The sequence below is a fragment of the Pistacia vera genome, unplaced genomic scaffold, assembly GCF_008641045.1.
Source record: "Pistacia vera cultivar Batoury unplaced genomic scaffold, PisVer_v2 Contig204, whole genome shotgun sequence".
NCBI lineage: Eukaryota > Viridiplantae > Streptophyta > Magnoliopsida > Sapindales > Anacardiaceae > Pistacia > Pistacia vera.
Window position 1 is genome coordinate 1,385,133 of NW_022196007.1, and position 18,394 is coordinate 1,403,526.

The 18,394-nt window shown below is 36.8% G+C and overlaps 5 protein-coding genes and 1 non-coding gene across 6 annotated transcripts; 3 read left to right on the forward strand and 3 right to left on the reverse strand.

Annotated features, from left to right (window-relative positions):
- Nucleotides 1-427: 427 nt before the first annotated feature.
- On the forward strand, nucleotides 428-2,279 carry LOC116128800 (tRNA (guanine(9)-N1)-methyltransferase). The gene is made up of 3 exons (XM_031414556.1): nucleotides 428-897; nucleotides 1,079-1,438; nucleotides 1,773-2,279. The coding sequence occupies exons 1-3, from the start codon at nucleotides 493-495 to the stop codon at nucleotides 2,007-2,009; spliced, it is 1,002 nt and encodes a 333-aa protein (XP_031270416.1). The 5' UTR covers nucleotides 428-492; the 3' UTR covers nucleotides 2,010-2,279.
- A 410-nt stretch (nucleotides 2,280-2,689) lies between these two features.
- On the forward strand, nucleotides 2,690-2,761 carry TRNAT-CGU. Its single transcript has one exon. It is a non-coding gene; the product is annotated as a tRNA-Thr (tRNA).
- A 249-nt stretch (nucleotides 2,762-3,010) lies between these two features.
- Nucleotides 3,011-5,039, reverse strand: LOC116128751 (nuclear transcription factor Y subunit B-6-like). The gene is made up of 2 exons (XM_031414498.1): nucleotides 4,985-5,039; nucleotides 3,011-3,651 (listed from the first exon to the last, which is right to left on the reverse strand). The coding sequence occupies exons 1-2, from the start codon at nucleotides 5,037-5,039 to the stop codon at nucleotides 3,011-3,013; spliced, it is 696 nt and encodes a 231-aa protein (XP_031270358.1).
- Nucleotides 5,040-8,420: 3,381 nt separating this feature from the next.
- On the reverse strand, nucleotides 8,421-10,440 carry LOC116128777 (trihelix transcription factor GTL1). The gene is made up of 2 exons (XM_031414529.1): nucleotides 10,127-10,440; nucleotides 8,421-9,447 (listed from the first exon to the last, which is right to left on the reverse strand). Exons 1-2 carry the CDS (start codon nucleotides 10,420-10,422, stop codon nucleotides 8,628-8,630), a joined length of 1,116 nt encoding a protein of 371 aa, XP_031270389.1. The 5' UTR covers nucleotides 10,423-10,440; the 3' UTR covers nucleotides 8,421-8,627.
- LOC116128779 (nudix hydrolase 2) lies at nucleotides 10,390-15,187 on the forward strand. Its single transcript, XM_031414531.1, is given in 11 exon segments — nucleotides 10,390-10,429; nucleotides 11,003-11,112; nucleotides 11,620-11,684; nucleotides 11,789-11,817; nucleotides 11,819-11,904; nucleotides 11,907-11,923; nucleotides 13,714-13,791; nucleotides 13,876-13,926; nucleotides 14,062-14,096; nucleotides 14,492-14,606; nucleotides 14,839-15,187. Coding segments are annotated over 10 exon segments (783 nt in total). The 5' UTR covers nucleotides 10,390-10,429; nucleotide 11,003; the 3' UTR covers nucleotides 15,037-15,187.
- Nucleotides 15,188-16,133: 946 nt separating this feature from the next.
- On the reverse strand, nucleotides 16,134-17,425 carry LOC116128782 (nuclear transcription factor Y subunit B-3-like). Its single transcript, XM_031414533.1, has one exon. The coding sequence runs from the start codon at nucleotides 17,317-17,319 to the stop codon at nucleotides 16,783-16,785; it is 537 nt and encodes a 178-aa protein (XP_031270393.1). The 5' UTR covers nucleotides 17,320-17,425; the 3' UTR covers nucleotides 16,134-16,782.
- Nucleotides 17,426-18,394: the final 969 nt, after the last annotated feature.

Below are 18,394 nucleotides of genomic sequence, written 5' to 3' on the forward strand. Positions count from 1 at the left end.
AATATGGAAGAGTATACTATTGTAAATTCACTAAGTTGGTGTTGTGTAGATTTTTATTTTTATTTTATTTGAAAAGGGACGAGAATGATAAAAAATCAAAATAAATGGGGAAAACAGAGAAACCAAGGTCAGTGAGGGCATTACCGCAAACATGGCAGCGTGCGTCAACGTGTTACATGGAATTTAAGGATTTTAAGCAACTTGGCTGGTGAAAGACTAGCTAACAAATCACCCCCTAGGAGTTAGTTAAATTACATAAATACCCTTCCATCCCACGTGCAATGTAATTTACTAATTAATATATTTGTTGTATTTATGTGTAACAAGGTCAAATTAGAGGGGGTTAAAAATGTAATTATGTCGGTAAGAAAGAACAAGTGGGCAAACGACGACGTCTTCTCCATTTCCTTTCTTCAATCCTCGAAACAAAACCTTAGCAAAGCCCTAAGCTTGAACACAAACAGAGGGAAGCAAAAGCCTCTGCAAAACACAATGGAGGGCACGCAAGAAAACGGCGAAACCAGCGTCGAAGAGCGAGTCAATCCTCCGGCCAGCGGTCTCTCGAAAACCGCGCAAAAGAAGCAGTTGAAACAACAGAGGTACGAAGCGAAGAAGGCGGAGAAGAAAGCGCGGATGAAGGAGGAGAAGAAGAGAGAAGGCGAGAGAAAGCGAAAGGAATGGGAAGAGAAGCTGGCGAGCGTGACGGAGGAGGAGAGGTCTAAGTTGATCGAGTCGAGGAAAGGTATGAGGAAAGAGAGAATGGAGAAGCGGTCGGAAGAGAGAGGAAAGAAGATCCAGAGATTGAACGAAGCTAAAGAGAAGGGTCAAAACATTGTTATTGATCTTGAATTTTCTCATCTCATGACTGCTAGTGAAATTCACAGCCTTGTTCAACAGGTACTATTATGATTTCGAAATTGTGGTATTCTATTTTCGCAGAACAAGTTAAAAAATGATGATTGGAAGATCGAAAACGCTTGCATTTTTCAGCTTTTTATATGTAATGTTCTGATGGTGAGCTTACTTGCTTGCTTGCAACTTTCTACAATGTGTGATTTGTTATGAATGAAATATGCAGATTATGTATTGTTATGCAGTAAATGGAAAGTGTGAGACTCCGGGTCATCTGTGGTTGACAGGATGCAAGGGAGAGATGGAGAGCCAATTGAACAGGCTTCCAGGGTTTGATAAATGGATAATTGAGAAGCAAAATGGATCATACATTGAAGCATTACAAGATCGGAAGGACAATCTTGTGTATCTTACAGCTGATTCGGAAACAGTGTTGGATGATCTGGATTTAAGTAAAATTTATATTGTTGGTGGGTTAGTGGATAGGAACCGTTGGAAGGGTATAACTATGAAGAAAGCACAAGAGCAAGGAATTCAAACAGCAAAGCTCCCGATAGGAAATTACTTGAAGATGTCCAGCTCTCAGGTACCATTTGGTCTTAGAACTTTTATAGCCCAAATCTGGCTGAAGAAAACATCAAATTGTCATATGATGTTATAAGAAGTATATTCATATAAACTTGATCTAAACTAAATTCATGGTTTTTATAAATTTAACGCCATTGTGCTTTTGGCTGAAATAATGTATGTTTGCTTGTTTTCATGAATGCTCTGATTTTGTCCAGTTAGATTGTTGGAATAGGTAATTACATGTCGCGTCACTTGTTTCCAATCTGCTAAGGAGAAACCTTTTCTGATTATGTCATGTCGCAGATATATAGTTTTTACGGACTCATTTTATATTTTTCCTCTGATTACAGGTCCTCACCGTGAACCAAGTGATTGAGATTCTCCTCAAGTTCTTGGAAACAAGGGATTGGAAGGCTTCTTTCTTTCAAGTAATTCCTCAAAGGAAAAGATTTGAAGCCGATTCAGAACCCAATTCAGAAGCCAAATCAGAAGAACATCAAGGAGAAGAAGATGGTGGAGAGTCTGAGGAGGAAGACTATCAATCTGAGAGAAAAAAGAAGTGTATCGAAGCTACTTCTGATGGCTAAAAAACACTTAATTGACTGGAAAATTTTGCTTTATTTGCAATCTCAACCATATTTGTCTTTGTAGTACTGGATATCAATTAGTGAAAATGATTCTTTGGTCCTTTGTGACCAGTTCTGAAAAGTTTTTGGCATCCCCTTTTTATGTGGCTTTGTCAAGCAATAGCTTCATGGAAGCATTAGCAAACAAAGAATGTATTGTCATGAATATTTGGTGAGTTTTTGTAAGGCTAAAATAACAAAATTTCATTGTTCATATGAAGTTTCTCATCATATACATTGATTTGTTTATGTTGTACAGACAGGGACGATATGTCAATGGGAAGATAGACAAAAAGGGGGTTGTATTCTTTTTTATTTTGCCGAGATCTTCTGCAAACAAATATATCATTGAGGATTGCACAGTTTCCTCATGGGTTTTTTCCTAGCGAACAATGTTACAGTTACCGAAAGGAGCACACTGACTTCATACACTGAATGATATGGCGAAATCCTGACCGTCGATTAATATTAATTCATAATTAATTGACAGTCATGATTGTGTCACATTATTCAGTGCATGAATTTGGTACGCTCCTTTTGGTAACTGAATTATTTTTCTTTTCTTAGCTTCATTTCTATTTAATAGTGAAAATCCAAGCAATAGTAGATTATTTTAATATTTAAAAAAGGGGCAGAACCCAGCTTCCATAGCATAGTGGTAGTGCGTTCGCTTCGTAAGCGAAAGGTCGCGAGTTCAATCCTCGCTGGGAGCTCTTATTTCTCTTGTTTTTATTAAGATGCTTGTTTCTTATATTAATTTTTCATATGCTTTGTTGTTTAACTGGTTCTACTTTGCTATTGGGAAATAATTGAGCCATGTCCAAGAGAACACTTGAAATAAACAACAAAATCAACAACCATTTTTTAACACCAAAACACCAAACCTCTCTCACTTTAACTTCCTAAGTTACTGTTCTCATGATCAGCAGGTTAATTAGTGTACCATAATCTCATCATATGTCTCACTTATGCTGAGCATATGCTTCATCATTATTACCACCATTAGCCACACCACCCTGTGATGAACCTGCCCCATTAATATTCCCATTACTCTCATTTGCATCCTTCAAGTACCCTCCCATGCCTGCTCCTCCATAAAACCCTTGGTGGTGGTGCCCCATATGAAATGCTGTTGGTGCAAATGCAGCTGCTACTCCCAATGTCCGATACTCCACTGCCCTCTTCACCAGTGGTTCCCCTCTTATCGACCCTCGCTCCCCTTCCATCTCGCGGTACCTGTGGAGGTATATGGTCAGGGGTTCAATGTAGTCATCAAATCCTAGTTTGCTCATTGCCCACAGCACATCCTCAGCGGTAATTGTCTTGCGTTGCTCGCATTGGCAGCGCTCGTTGGCTTCGCCTGTTATGAAGCTGATGTACTCCGAAACACATTCTTGAATCGTCTCCTTGGCGTCGTCTGAGATTTTGGCATGTGGGGGAAGGATCTTGCGCATGATCCTGATCACGTTAGCTATTGGCATGAAGCGGTCTTGCTCCCTCACTGTGCATTCATTGTCATCAGAAGAAGAAATGTGACTGTTGTTGTTAATGTTGGTTTGGTTTATCTCAAGTGGCCTCATGTTCATCTCTGTTAACTTCAGCCCTGCCATTAACAATGAAGAAAAGAATATTCATATAAAAATTCATACTGAAAATGAATCCTATCAAATTTTAATTTCATGGATTTTGTTTTATTATCTCTTTTAATTATCTATGAATGTCAATCTTATATTTTCTAATTTCTTCTAGCTAACATGCAAGGTAAGGCTCCAATGGAACTTGTTTTATGTTGCAGGATTAAGTGGGGTTGGTCCCAGGAGCTGTGTGTTCTGTTCTCCGCATAAATATCTCGAACACGACAAGATCTGAAGCTCTTTCAATGCAAATATGAAAAAGAAGACAAAACTAAAGTCTTGTCCTCGTGTGTGTGCGCCCGCGCTTGAAGCTTCGGGAGCAGTGCAGTGACTTTTGAATTAATGTTTCATTATCTTGAAGAGATGAACTCACAGAGTTACAGTTACACTAACAGTAACAGATCTTAAAGCTAGCTCTACCTTAAAAAGCCTGAAATAATTAACTACACATCACATAAATTGGTAGTAAGATTTAAAGAAAATTTTCAAAATTGAACCAATGTTGGGTTAGACCAGTGTTGAAACTTGGAACTCACAGCCTTCAGAAATTAAAAGACCAAAAAGCTTCACAAATGTAAACAAATACAAACATGCATGCAAAAGCGAGTAAAAAAGGACAGAAATTAACAAAAAGGATGATGAAAGGGGCTTAGAAGAATGCATGGACGCCACATGTTTCTGTTGGTCATAAGTTGCATGCATCATGCATGCCACTTGTACACACTCCTCTCTTCAGTTTTTTTTACTGTATTATGCAGCCGTTTCGATTCCAACACAACAGTTTATGTTAACAGGAAGAAGAAGATTAAAGAATAAAGAAGGAGATATATTCATAGACAGCTGATGACATGTTCTAGTTTAAACATATCAAACATATATAAATATATATGCATGAAGAGAGAGAGAGAGAGAAAGAGAGAGTTCAGAGAGAATGTCTGGCAATGTACATGAGTGCCTGCCTACTGACTGCAATGTTATCACTGAAATCGGAAAGAGTAAGGCACTGTGAACATTCTGCAGATTCATGCAATTCACAAGTCAAGAGATAACAACAGAGAAAACAAAATCGTATACATGGAACTTATTGCATTCTTGCTGACGAACCCGAAACTATCCCAGAATCCATTTGCATGCAAGAGATGAACTCAAAATTCTTAAAATACAAGAAAGCTATATATATAAGACTGAAAAAAAATTGACCAGCTGCTTAAATATTAATGAATTGTAATTATACATGAATAGTTAAATATTGGAATAATTTGATGATATATATCTGTTCTGTACAGGCTCATAGTACATTACCAGAAGTAGTAGTGTTGGGGAGCTGGCGGTAGCCATGGAATCCTCCACTTTCCATCTCTTGAACAGTCTCTGCAGAAGCAGCTCTCTCTTTTTATGGTCAAACAATATCAAAGTACTAATAACTTTGAAACCTTGGAAGAAATAAAACTGAAAATGGTGATGAAGAGAGCCAGGTAGTGGAAAATACCTGGCAAGTGTAGATATATATAGTACACAAAAGTTGAAACACGTGGCACATGGGGGCGATTTGAACGAGGAGTTGTAGCTATAGACAGCCCAGTAGTACTAATTGCTGAATTTAAACACTAAACCTTGGCCTTCAATATACACTGTTGAATTTGAAGGCAAAGAGCGGGAGAGGTTGGGAGCTGCCCGCCCAACTCTCAACGTTTGCATTTCAGTGAATGGCCACTGCACACAGTCCTAATCCAATCACCAAAAAGAATGTCCCTCAATTATTGAAATAGCATTAGGTAAAATTTGATATGGTCAAGAATATATAAGACTGTGTCGTTTCATATAATTGAAATAAGGAAATTCTATGTCAGTTAATATAGTGGGATTAATTTTCTTCCAAAAACACAAGATTACGTACATTCCCCCGACGATCAAACTCAACAGATGTATTCCTTTCCAAAAGTGAAAGTTGGCAAAACGACACCATGCACGGATGGATGGATGGTTACTCTATTCGTATCCTTAGCGAAACGACGCCATGCATTCTTTATATAAACATAATACTATTCTGAGTTTAACAATTATAAACACAGCTCTCTCTTCTAAGAGTAAGAAATTTGGTTAAGGGGTTTTTGTGGGGTTGTGATTATTAGATTGAAGAGGATGGCGGCAGAAGATGGCAAAGGTGGTGGTGGTGGTGGTACTTATTCAATGGTGATGATGAAGATAGTGGTTGCAGTGCTGTTTTTGGCACCTTTTGTGATGGGTCCATTAGCACCTCCTTCTTCTACTGTTCTTGCNAACCAATGTTGGGTTAGACAAGTGTTGAAACTTGGAACTCACAGCCTTCAGAAATTAAAAGACCAAAAAGCTTCACAAATGTAAACAAGTACAAACATGCATGCAAAAGCGAGTAAAAAAGGACAGAAATTAACAAAAAGGATGATGAAAGGGGCTTAGAAGAATGCATGGACGCCACATGTTTCTGTTGGTCAGAAGTTGCATGCATCATGCATGCCACTTGTACACACTCCTCTCTTCAGTTTTTTTTACTGTATTATGCAGCCGTTTCGATTCCAACACAACAGTTTATGTTAACGGGAAGAAGAAGATTAAAGAATAAAGAAGGAGATATATTCATAGACAGCTGATGACATGTTCTAGTTTAAACATATCAAACATATATAAATATATATGCATGAAGAGAGAGAGAGAGAGAAAGAGAGAGTTCAGAGAGAATGTCTGGCAATGTACATGAGTGCCTGCCTACTGACTGCAATGTTATCACTGAAATCGGAAAGAGTAAGGCACTGTGAACATTCTGCAGATTCATGCAATTCACAAGTCAAGAGATAACAACAGAGAAAACAAAATCGTATACATGGAACTTATTGCATTCTTGCTGACGAACCCGAAACTATCCCAGAATCCATTTGCATGCAAGAGATGAACTCAAAATTCTTAAAATACAAGAAAGCTATATATATAAGACTGAAAAAAAATTGACCAGCTGCTTAAATATTAATGAATTGTAATTATACATGAATAGTTAAATATTGGAATAATTTGATGATATATATCTGTTCTGTACAGGCTCATAGTACATTACCAGAAGTAGTAGTGTTGGGGAGCTGGCGGTAGCCATGGAATCCTCCACTTTCCATCTCTTGAACAGTCTCTGCAGAAGCAGCTCTCTCTTTTTATGGTCAAACAATATCAAAGTACTAATAACTTTGAAACCTTGGAAGAAATAAAACTGAAAATGGTGATGAAGAGAGCCAGGTAGTGGAAAATACCTGGCAAGTGTAGATATATATAGTACACAAAAGTTGAAACACGTGGCACATGGGGGCGATTTGAACGAGGAGTTGTAGCTATAGACAGCCCAGTAGTACTAATTGCTGAATTTAAACACTAAACCTTGGCCTTCAATATACACTGTTGAATTTGAAGGCAAAGAGCGGGAGAGGTTGGGAGCTGCCCGCCCAACTCTCAACGTTTGCATTTCAGTGAATGGCCACTGCACACAGTCCTAATCCAATCACCAAAAAGAATGTCCCTCAATTATTGAAATAGCATTAGGTAAAATTTGATATGGTCAAGAATATATAAGACTGTGTCGTTTCATATAATTGAAATAAGGAAATTCTATGTCAGTTAATATAGTGGGATTAATTTTCTTCCAAAAACACAAGATTACGTACATTCCCCCGACGATCAAACTCAACAGATGTATTCCTTTCCAAAAGTGAAAGTTGGCAAAACGACACCATGCACGGATGGATGGATGGTTACTCTATTCGTATCCTTAGCGAAACGACGCCATGCATTCTTTATATAAACATAATACTATTCTGAGTTTAACAATTATAAACACAGCTCTCTCTTCTAAGAGTAAGAAATTTGGTTAAGGGGTTTTTCTGGGGTTGTGATTATTAGATTGAAGAGGATGGCGGCAGAAGATGGCAAAGGTGGTGGTGGTGGTGGTACTTATTCAATGGTGATGATGAAGATAGTGGTTGCAGTGCTGTTTTTGTCACCTTTTGTGATGGGTCCATTAGCACCTCCTTCTTCTACTGTTCTTGCAATCTTCCCTGTAGTCTTGATGGCCATTCTTGTGTATCTCCATCGTACTTCCAAGTAAAGTAACTATATATTTACTTGTTTGTTCTATCTTTTTTCATAGTTAATATTAATAATTGAATTGATGTTGTTGAAGGATTGTGTAGATGTGTTTGTTCTACTTGTTTTCTGTTGCCTGTCTTAGCAAATTCAATCTTATACCAAGGAACTATTTTGCCCCTCTTTTAATATAACTAAATTTTAGAATGCAACAGGGATTATGTTCCTTGGGTGTGAAGTAAAACCCTGCAGTTTTAGTTCATGCCTGTTCACTGGGATTATGGCAAGAAAATTGATGAGTTCACCAGCCAATGAAAATATGAAACTTTCTGGTCATCAATAAAAGATAAAGGCACAGTGATTGTTCCATCGCCCAGAATAGCAGTTATGTTCCTAACACTGAAAAAAAGTATATAATGCTCAATGGTATAGTTTTCAAATATGTTTGGTAAAACCCTCAATGAGCAGAACTGCAATTAAAGTTTCTGAAATGTGTTGAACTCTGCATATGGTGTGAAACCATCACTCCTGCAAACAAAAAATCTCATGCATCCAAATTGCAATGACAATAAGAACCAATAACTAAATGCACGATTCTCATCTGTTCATTTAATCTTTTAACAGTTTTGTTGGACAAATAATGGCAAAAACCTTTCATGTTAGGATTCAAAGAGGGTATAAAATCATAGGTTTGTAGACAAAAGTTCACTAGAATGAAATCAATGTAACGAGACAGGTACCCACCATTATACGGGTTAAGTTCGCAAAAGACAAATTAGTCGCCAGGATTTTGAGATCACTGGGTGCATGACAAAGGTTTAAACGATAATAACTTCTTCCATATTTACTCCTTTTCAATCTTGGGAACATTACCATAGTTAATAAAGTTTGCGGCATCTCCAGGAGTAACGAGTCCAGTATTTCCAGGAGTAACGAGTCCATTTCTATACAAGATGTCCAAGTCATGAAAATATGGGCATGTCTTACTGTTCTCAGGATGCTTCTTCCCATTCCCCATTGATTTTCGGAAGTACTTATTCATGTTTTCCCATTTTTCTTTACACTTCTTGGCACTCCGATCATAGCCCATATTACGCATACCAACAGATATCTCGTCCCATATGGAGCATTTGGAGCCCATCAAACGAAATTTATGTTCTGAAGCAGTTCGAAGCGTTATGAGGGCTTGTACTTCAGCTTCTGGCCATCTTCTGCTAGAATCACAGGCTTCCGGCCATCTTCTATTGTTTGGATCACACATGATGTCATTTTCAGTGTGATTTCCAACATCTTTAGTTTCACTTTCTTCCACAAATGAGACTGGTCCCGGCTGTGGAATTTGAATTTCATGCCCTAGAACATTCTGGATAAAGGAAATGAGTGCTATGCTACGAGACATCTCTTGCGTTCTCATCTCCTCTTCCCTTTTCATCCTTTCCATCTCTTGCTGCTTCCAAGCTTCTTCTCTTATTATTCTCTCCCTCTCTCTTTTCTCTACCAATTCTATCAACTGCTTATGCATTTGCTCTTGCTTCTCCATTATTCTCATTGCCAAACCTTCAAGAATACTCTCAATCTTTATCATTGTTTTTCTCTTCCTCTTTCGAATTCCAGGTTCTTTACTGTTAGCCAACAAATTATCCCCATCATCAGCCGAAGATGAGCTGAAAACAGAGAACAATCCATCAATTTGAGGTCATTCTACGATATTGGAACAATTATCATGCTGAGGGAGTTAATACCACCGGATAAGGACAAGTAATTTTTACAATAACTGCTCATCCTCATCCAATGATCCAAATATATTCGTAACCATACAATCTGCCATCACAGAATTTTCCATCAATTTGATTCTTCAACAAAAGTAGATGGAGCATCAAATTCATAAAGAACCTACGTAAGGAATCATGACATGCACTCAATATCAGCTCAAAAATCCTAAATTCACAATGAAGCAACAACAACTACTACGCAGTTGCCAATGTGATTGCAATTCAATTGCAATTTGCAATGCTATTAACAACTTCAAAGTCAACATTTGAGACTAAAACCTACCAAATCACTACCAAATGACCACCAAACTCACGCTTTCCCCATTCTCCCTGCTTCTTCACATTCGAAATGATCCAAAAATGTATCCCTTTACCATTTTCCATTTCTACCTTTATATACATTTCAAAAGTTAAACACTTTTTTAAAAGAAGAATAAAGAATAAATTATAAAAACAAAAACTTTGACCTTTAAAATAAAACCTATAAAAAAGGACAAAACTTTCTGGAAAAAAAAAAAAAAACTAAAAAAAAATGATTTATTAATTAAAAAAAAAAACCTTAAGCACATACCTAGAGTCGTCCTCCCAACTACACCAGTCAGCCTTAGGATCCAAACTCTCCTCGACCGAACCGGAGCCAACCTTTTCAGTCTCAAACAAAGCAGTGGACTCTCCAGTGCCGCCGGCACAGAGATGTTCGGCTAGAAAACTGGAAGGATCTTCCGCCGGTGACCGCCTGATCGGTCGCAGCTTTTGCGGCGGCTCATATTTGGCTGATTCAAGCGCAGACGTTAGATCTAACGACTCAGGAAACGGCGTTATCTGTTGCTGGAAGCCGTTTGGCTGCTCGCCGGTTACCGCCTCCATTTTTGTGGTAAATTTTTTAATTTCTTTGAGTGAAGGTGAAATGTTGCTAGTAAATGTTTAGGTTAAAAAAAGGATTATATTACCGATTTCTCCCTCTTTTTCGTAATATTTACGGGAAATACCACTCTGACGTGGCAGCTTTTGGTCCTTACAGTTTCACGGCCCGTTCGGCCAATCTAATTCCACATAAATTTTCCCTGAAAAAATGAGGGAAAAGAAAAAACTTCAATTTTAAAGGATTTTGGAAATTAAATTATTTTCTTGAAAAAAAAAATTCTTTTGATAATTATTGAACTCACGCGCGTAACTACTCCACATGGTGACTTGATAAGTCAAGTAGGTCGTTGGAGTCTCTGAATTGGAGGGTCCACCGTCTAGCCGTCAACGTATTTGATTTTATGTATACTTATTTTAAGAAAAATCTTATCCTTATTCATTTCTCTTACTTATTTTTATTAAAATGATATATAATATTTATACTATATTATATATGTATATATATATATATATAAAAGTAAATAAGAGAAGTTAATAAAACTAAAATTACTTTTACTTTAGTATTATTATTATTTTTTTAAAGTATGATCAGATCGTTGACCAGATCTGCATTGGTTTATTCTCCACTTTATCGCCAGAGTTTCTTGTTTTCAGCCCCCAAATTCACTGCTGCTGAACCAGCATCGTTTTCAGGTATTTTTGCTTGATTTTAATGGTGACTGGTATTGTTTTTCTTATGAGGGGTTTAATGGGTTAGTGGAATATTTGGTGATTAGGCAGAAGAGGAGGGTGTTTTAATCTCAGAGCTATGTCGGCTTCATCATCCCGTACGGTTGCTGAAAGTAAAGTGCAACAACAGGACAAGAAGAAGCTATGTTGTATGTCCATGGAGGTGTTGGTTACCAAATGAATACCCCATGCCTAATCTCTTTGTTTCTATGCTCAAATCATCATATTTCACAAGGGAAACCAGGTGATCCTTTATTTAGGTTCATCATTAATTTAATGTGGGGGTTTACTTTGTACTAGCCCCACTGGGTCGATGTTTCGCTGGCACATCAACGTATTAAATGTTTTAATTACCCTATATACGACTTTTATTAGAATATTGTTTTCTGGACTGGTACTGCCGTGTTATAACGTAGTCAAATTATTGTCTATCCTGTTTAGTTGATTTTACAAATATATGATGTGTTGTAGGGCAAAAAGGTGTTTGGATCAAGTTGCCTATTGAGTTGGTCAATCTTGTGGAACCTGCGGTTAAGGTAGGTCTTAGTAAGATACTTATGCTGAATTTTGAAGTCCATCTTCTGTTTATGTGTTTTTGGTTTTGCCTATTTCAGTTTTTATATGTTATATTGCTGTGCAGGAAGGATTTTGGTTCCACCATGCTGAACCAATTATTTAATGCTTGTATATGGATTCCTGGAGGGGCTCATACTCTTCCTTCCAACGCCTCACATCGAGTGGGTGTCGGTGCATTTGTCATAATGAAAAGAGAGAGGTTTTTTCCCTGCAATTTGTCATTGCAGAGTGGCTTCCTTCTATGATAAAGTGCATAAATTAAGTTATTGCACCAAGAGTATGCTGTGTTCCCTGATATTTTTCATAAATGATCTTAATCATGTTGCCCGCAACCTTTTGTTTACTCATTCTTAAAATTCTTAAACCGGCAGTCGAGAAAGAGTAATCACTCATTCTTAAAACCAGCATTCTTAAGACCAAGAGTCGGGCGGAAAAGGGGGGAAAGCTCTCCATTCCCGGTTCTTCTGTAGCTGGATCCTCCGGAACCACAAGAATCCTTTTAGAGGGATTCCAACTCAGCACTCTTTGAATTTTGAAAAGATTGCTCTTGGAGAGCACAGTCTGAAAGTTGTAAGTTGTGTTCGGGGGATTTGTCGCCGTTACCTCTATGTAGAATCAGTGGAGGCCTGAGAGGGTGGTTTACCCTGTGGCGAGGTCAGCGGTTCAGGTCGCTTATCTCTAACTCGTGAACTTAGCCAATATAAAGCTATATGATATGAAGCACCCAATTCTTTCTGGGTTGGGAGGCCTGCTTATGCACTTGCAGTGTGCTCTTGAGCATGAATCAATTTATATCTGTAAGCTATGGAAGGATGCTTCAAATTGGACTGTTCTTGTTTCTTCTATGATTTGATATGCAATGTTTCACAATTTCTCTTTTTTATATTTTTGCTTCTTAGATCATATAATTTATACTTTATTGTTTGAAACTTTATCCGCTGATCTGAAGATCCTAGCCTTTTGCAAGGGTGATAGTCATTGTTAAAATAGCTAATGATGAAATTTTCCATGATTTACAGATGGTAAGTGGTAACCATATTTTCAAATTTAGAGGATGTCCGTTTAAGTGCCAGCGTCATATACACAGTTCAGTTCGTATATTGTATTATATTGTACAATGGCTCCATGGCTCCTAGCCACGATGCATCTTCTTGCTAGTACTCTTAAATTCTTGATCCAACTATCTTTCCCCTTCTTTATCCAATAGTTGGGCTGCACGAGGGAGTAGTACTCTTCCTCCTTTACTTGCCCTTCCGGGTTTAAACCCAGACTTAACTTCTCACAAATCCTTGGAGGCTTATGCCTTTAGGCCTTGGGGCCATCAGCCTGATTTTTTTTTCTTTTTTAAATAAATAAATAAAAAAAAAGAAATTCCTTTAGGCTGCTTCTCACCTTTTCCACTTTCCTATTTTCCTGATTCTGTTTTGTGGACTGCTGCAAAGCTTCACTCAAAGCTCGTCACTTAGTTTAGTTATAATTATTAAATCTTAGTTGCTGAGTCTGCACAAACAAGCTTATGATTAAATTAGATACAATCATCCTCTTCATCGATATTTTTTTTATTCCATCTAATGTTTCTGTAGGGTAGTTTTTATTATTTCAAGTGTCGAAAATTCATCCCTGAATCTGTGCTAATTTTACTCATTGTATCTGGCAGTGGCAGAAAAGAAGGCAAATCTCATGTGCTGTAAACTTTCTAGATTTAGTTAGTAGATCCTCAATGTATCTCACTTTGTAGATTCATTATTTATTCCATATACTGTGTACTTTCTAGATTTAGTTACTAGATTCTCTTTGTACCACATGTCGCAGATTCATTTGTCTTCTCCTCAACTCTTTTTTTCTCTTCATTCCTTTGAACTTTTTAGTGTGCGCTTGTCTTCAATCATTGTTTACTGTTGTGCTGGAGTTCCTATCAGTGTTTTTGTTTTTTTTTTCAGTGGCTTCAATCATTTATTGAAATTTTGGTTTTTCTTATCTCAATGATAGCTGCTAGTTGTCCAAGAAAATAGTGGGAGATATCGGGGGTCAGGTATGTGGAAGATTCCTACTGGAGTTGCTGAGCAGGTACATATAAAAGAGTTAGCATTTTGTTATAGTAAAAGGGCTTTAGTGTATATTTCTCCACTTGCTAAGGTTTATAGTCTCCAGGGAGAGGATATCTGTATGGCAGCTGTAAGAGAAGTCAAAGAAGAGACATCAGTAAGTATGATTTTGTTGATCTATATATCCAATTAAGTAAGAGTTACAACATAGGGCGTGTAATTTGAGCTTCTTGCGATACTACTTTATTGTATCAATCAAACTTTTTATTGACTGAGGTTTTTGTTGATTCAGATTGATGCTGAGTTTGTTGAAGTATTGGCATTCAGGTATGGAGTTCACTTGAAATTAAGATTGTTATGCAGAATCAAGCCACTTTTTTCCAAGTTAAAAATTTATGTGTCCTTTCTAAAATCTAGGAACTTGGCTAACTTTTTCCCATATGCTCATATGGTTAGGCCTGGTTGTCGGTCGATCAGATGCTTAATGCAAGTATCTCCTTTTGAGTTTGGAAAATGCTACTCAAAGGACAACAGAAAGCAATATGCTGTTATTGCTCTCCATGTTTTCTACATACATGCTTGCTCCAGTATAAGAATGTCATCATATTGCATAGTTGGATAAAAGTCACATACTATTTCAGAATGGAGAAAACTAGATTTAACTTTCTCGTTTTTTAATTTTCATCACTTTCTTGAAATTATGTTCTTCTTTTTCTTTACAGACAAAGCCACAAGGTCCAAACATACTTTGAGAAATCGGATTTATTCTTTTTGTGCATTTTGCGACCCCTTTCCTTTGATGTTAAAATGCAGCAAACTGAGCTAGAGGCAGCCCAGGTAATTATTTATTCCAAATGGAGAAATAATGATAAGAATTTATTTATTTTTGCTTTTGGATGACAATATTATAAATGTATAAAATTGCTAACTTCCCAAATTATCATTTATTGCTTTCTAATTCATAATTTTAGTCTAAATTTTCGAAGGTTATCATGTTCAGAAGTAATTTGATCCTTGCTCAAGTTTATGAACAGACTGTTCTCACATGGTTGTTTCTAACTGCCTGCAGTGGATGCCATTGGAAGAATATTTGAATCAACCTTACGTCCAAAAACAGGAGCTTACAAAGTACATAATTGATATAGGGTTGGCAAAAATAGACGGCAGTTACAATGGATTTTCTCCCGTGCCAACCACATCAACCTTCTCTGATGAAAAGAACTTATTATACTTGAATACTGCAGACCTCAAGCGCAGTAATATCTAAGGGGGTGTTTGTCTGAGTTTATGAAAATTAACTTATAAACAATTGATTTTAGCTTATAAGCATTTGAAATTTTAAGCAATTACGTGTTTGGTTAAAGTACTTATAAGTGACTGATAAGTAATTGAATTATTTGGCTCTCTACATTCAGAGAGTTAAATTTCACTCTCTATCCTAATTTTAATTAATAAACTACAGGTTCTTATGTATTTTATTTATTAATTCTCTCTCCTATTAAGTCTCTTTCTTAAAAATAAAGAGCATCTTCATTAAATTTAAAGAGTTTATTGGATTTGAATAAAAATTGTATTCTTTATATTTTAAAATTAATGAAAATGCTATTTTTTTATATGAAATATGCTCTTCAAAATAAAGAATACCATTGAAGATGCTCTAAGTTCAACTTATAAACTCAAAAAAGTTATAAACAAACAGGTTAATTTAATTTTAGAGTTTTATAAGTTAATTTGACCAGCTTATAAGCTTAGACAAACACCCTCTAAGTTGTCTATCAAAGTCAAATTTGGGCAATGGTACTAACCTAGGTATCCAAGTTGTCCATCAAAATCAAATTCGGGCAACGGTGTTAACCTAGGTATCCTTAAAAAAAAGACGCTAACCTTCCAAAGGATTTTGAGATCAGCATCAACACCTCGTAGAAGACTACAGTATAATAGAATATTGTAGTTTTTTAGGAGCTTATTTTGATGAAAAACAACTTAGGGTATGTTTGGCTTATTATTTTGTCCATATTCTTAATCCTATTCTCCAAGTAATGTTTGGTACATGATGGGGGTATTTTTGTCATTTTATATATTGAGGTGTTTAATTAAATTAGTAAACCTAGGGACTTTTTTTTATAAATTTTTAAATTTTATCTCGTAATACTCCTCTATTCAACTACCCAATATTATTCCCAAAATCCTATTCAAAATAATAAACCAAATGCACCCTTAGATATTACTATTTTAGATCAGCAAATTGTCTTCTACTTCTTTATTTTTTATTGGAAGGACACTAACCTCCCAAAGGATACAGTGGAGGGGTAAAATTGTCTTTTACTATTTTATTCTTTTTCTTATTTTTTTTTCTCTGACAAGAATTTTTTCAGCAAATTTTTTTTGTTTTTTTTCACACCAACTTACTCTGAAACAAATCTAGCTATATGAATGATTTATGACAGGCATGTACACAATTGTTCTACAGGCAAAATAAAAGAGGATGTTCTTTTCATATTTTTGGTGCCATCTTTCAAGAGTTTGATATGATGATTACCAGAAGTTGAACTTGAGTTTGTCTCCATTACTCTGGCGCAGTTTTTCTTCTACCTCCAGTCTACAAGGATTCTTAGGCAGACCATTGTTAAACTTTATAGTTTCCCACTGTAAAAAGTTTGGCCGAAATTTTAGCTTCAACACCTGCATCGACTAAGAAAGGATAAGCAAAGAAGTAGTTGAACAATTTGTGTTTTCAAAACACAAATGGAAGTTTTTGATCTTCAGTCTGTTTCCCAGTTTGGGTAAGTCGTTCCATGCCTGATACAGACAAACAGAGATGTCTCAATATTGAAGCTTTCCCTGCAACTTACAAAGCCATTTGGATACAGATAACTCTTATAACACTCTATTCAAGAAACAATTGAATACCAAAACATCAACAAAATTTGTAAAAAAAAAAAAAAAAAAATCAAGCCATATATGATCTGTTCATCATAAGCAGTGATCGCCATATTTGTGTTATTCAACCAAGCTACTTTGGCCTCCCCGAAGAGGCTCCACTGCCAGTGCCAGATCCATACAGAGGATGATGATGGTGATGATGCCCATATGATCCCATCATCAACATAGTTGAAGACTGTAATCCACTTCCAGTATTCATAACAGTACTCTCTCCTCCTCCTCCATCTCTCTCACACTGTCTTCCCAAAGCAGTTTTTTCACCCTCCATCTCTCTAAACTTCTGCAAATATATCTTCAGTGGCTCAACATACTCTTCAAATCCCAACGTCGTCATTGCCCACAACAGATCATCTCCATTTATCGTCTTCCTCTTCTCTCTCTGGCACTTATCCGACGCCTCTCCCGTTATAAAACTTATGAACTCAGACACACACTCTTGCACTGTCTCTTTTGCGTCCTTCGAGATCTTCGCATTAGCCGGCAAAGCTTTCTTCATTATTCTACTCACGTTTGCTATTGGCAAGAACCTGTCTTGCTCCCTTAGCGATGAATGATCACTGTTGGAGTGGCCTCCTCCTCCTCCTGACTCGTTGTCTGAGTCAGCCATGAATTAATCAAACTGAGTGACTGAGTTGTTCTAGTTTAGTGCTTCCAAGTTGAGTGCTTTAACGACAAAGAAGTGTTGTTCGGTAGAGAATGGTAAGTTTGGTCTTTGGTTTTCAATTTTTTATATTGCATTGTCCACGACGTTTGGGATATTATGTACCCTTCATTTGCCGATAAGTTTCTGACAAGTGTCCCTACATTTGGCCCCTCCGATCACTCTCCCAAGAGCCAGCCTCAACCGTTGATTGTGGTGCTCACCACACGAGTTTTATTAGCCGACAACAAAATAGTGGGACAAAACCACCTTGGTGGTCGGATGGGTTAATAAAGATTTCAGAATGTATTATTCAAGAGATTTTAAATTTGATTTCTCTTAATTGGGTTTATCCAGTCGCTTGGTAGTCGGATGGGGTAATAAGGATTCTAAAGTATATTATTCAAGAGATTTTAAATTCGATTTCCTTCAATTAGGTTTATCCAGTCGTTAACTTCAAGGCTTTGAGAAATTTCGAGAGATTAATCTCCCCCGATCATCAACCAAAAAAAAAAAAAAAAGTGGGATAAACATATCTTTTAGACCCTACTTCACAATTGACATGAACTTACCCTAAAAAACTAGTTAAAGGAGAAATTTTAGAGATTGATTCAAGTACATATAAACTGGTTCAGACAGCCCAAATCACCCCTAAAAAAAAAAGTGGGATAAACACATCTTTTAGACCCTCCCTCACGCTCGGAGAGGAACTTCCTATAAAAAATTAGTTCAAAAGAGAAGGAATTCACACACACACTATATATATATAGTCGTCATCCTTACAATTGGTGATGAGCATTGCAAGGTTGATTATATTGTTAAACCCTATCAATCAAATTCTTAATCTAAGGACCAATAAATAAAGCCAATCAAATTGCTTTGAATTATTAAGACCCACATTGGATGGTCCTGATCTTGCAAAGTGGAACTTGATGGTGGGTTCCATTTGGTACGTGGCTAATCGATGATTGACAAGTTCACTCGGCTTTGATTAATTTCTTATGCGCTTTTGTTTTTATGATTATCTCCACGCACCATATTA

Bases quoted from the DNA above. Each gene is read 5' to 3' on its own strand.
- LOC116128751 (XM_031414498.1), bottom strand. From the start codon at position 5,039: ATGGAAAGTGGAGGATTCCATGGCTACCGCCAGCTCCCCAACACTACT. The intron at 3,652-4,984 runs GTAATGTACTAT...TGTTAATGGCAG, and splicing joins CCCCAACACTACTACTTCTG to GGCTGAAGTTAACAGAGATG.
- LOC116128777 (XM_031414529.1), bottom strand. From the start codon at position 10,422: ATGGAGGCGGTAACCGGCGAGCAGCCAAACGGCTTCCAGCAACAGATA. The intron at 9,448-10,126 runs GTATGTGCTTAA...CTCTGTTTTCAG, and splicing joins AGTTGGGAGGACGACTCTAG to CTCATCTTCGGCTGATGATG.
- LOC116128800 (XM_031414556.1), top strand. From the start codon at position 493: ATGGAGGGCACGCAAGAAAACGGCGAAACCAGCGTCGAAGAGCGAGTC. The intron at 898-1,078 runs GTACTATTATGA...TGAAATATGCAG, and splicing joins TTCACAGCCTTGTTCAACAG to ATTATGTATTGTTATGCAGT. The intron at 1,439-1,772 runs GTACCATTTGGT...CTCTGATTACAG, and splicing joins TGAAGATGTCCAGCTCTCAG to GTCCTCACCGTGAACCAAGT.
- LOC116128782 (XM_031414533.1), bottom strand. From the start codon at position 17,319: ATGGCTGACTCAGACAACGAGTCAGGAGGAGGAGGAGGCCACTCCAAC.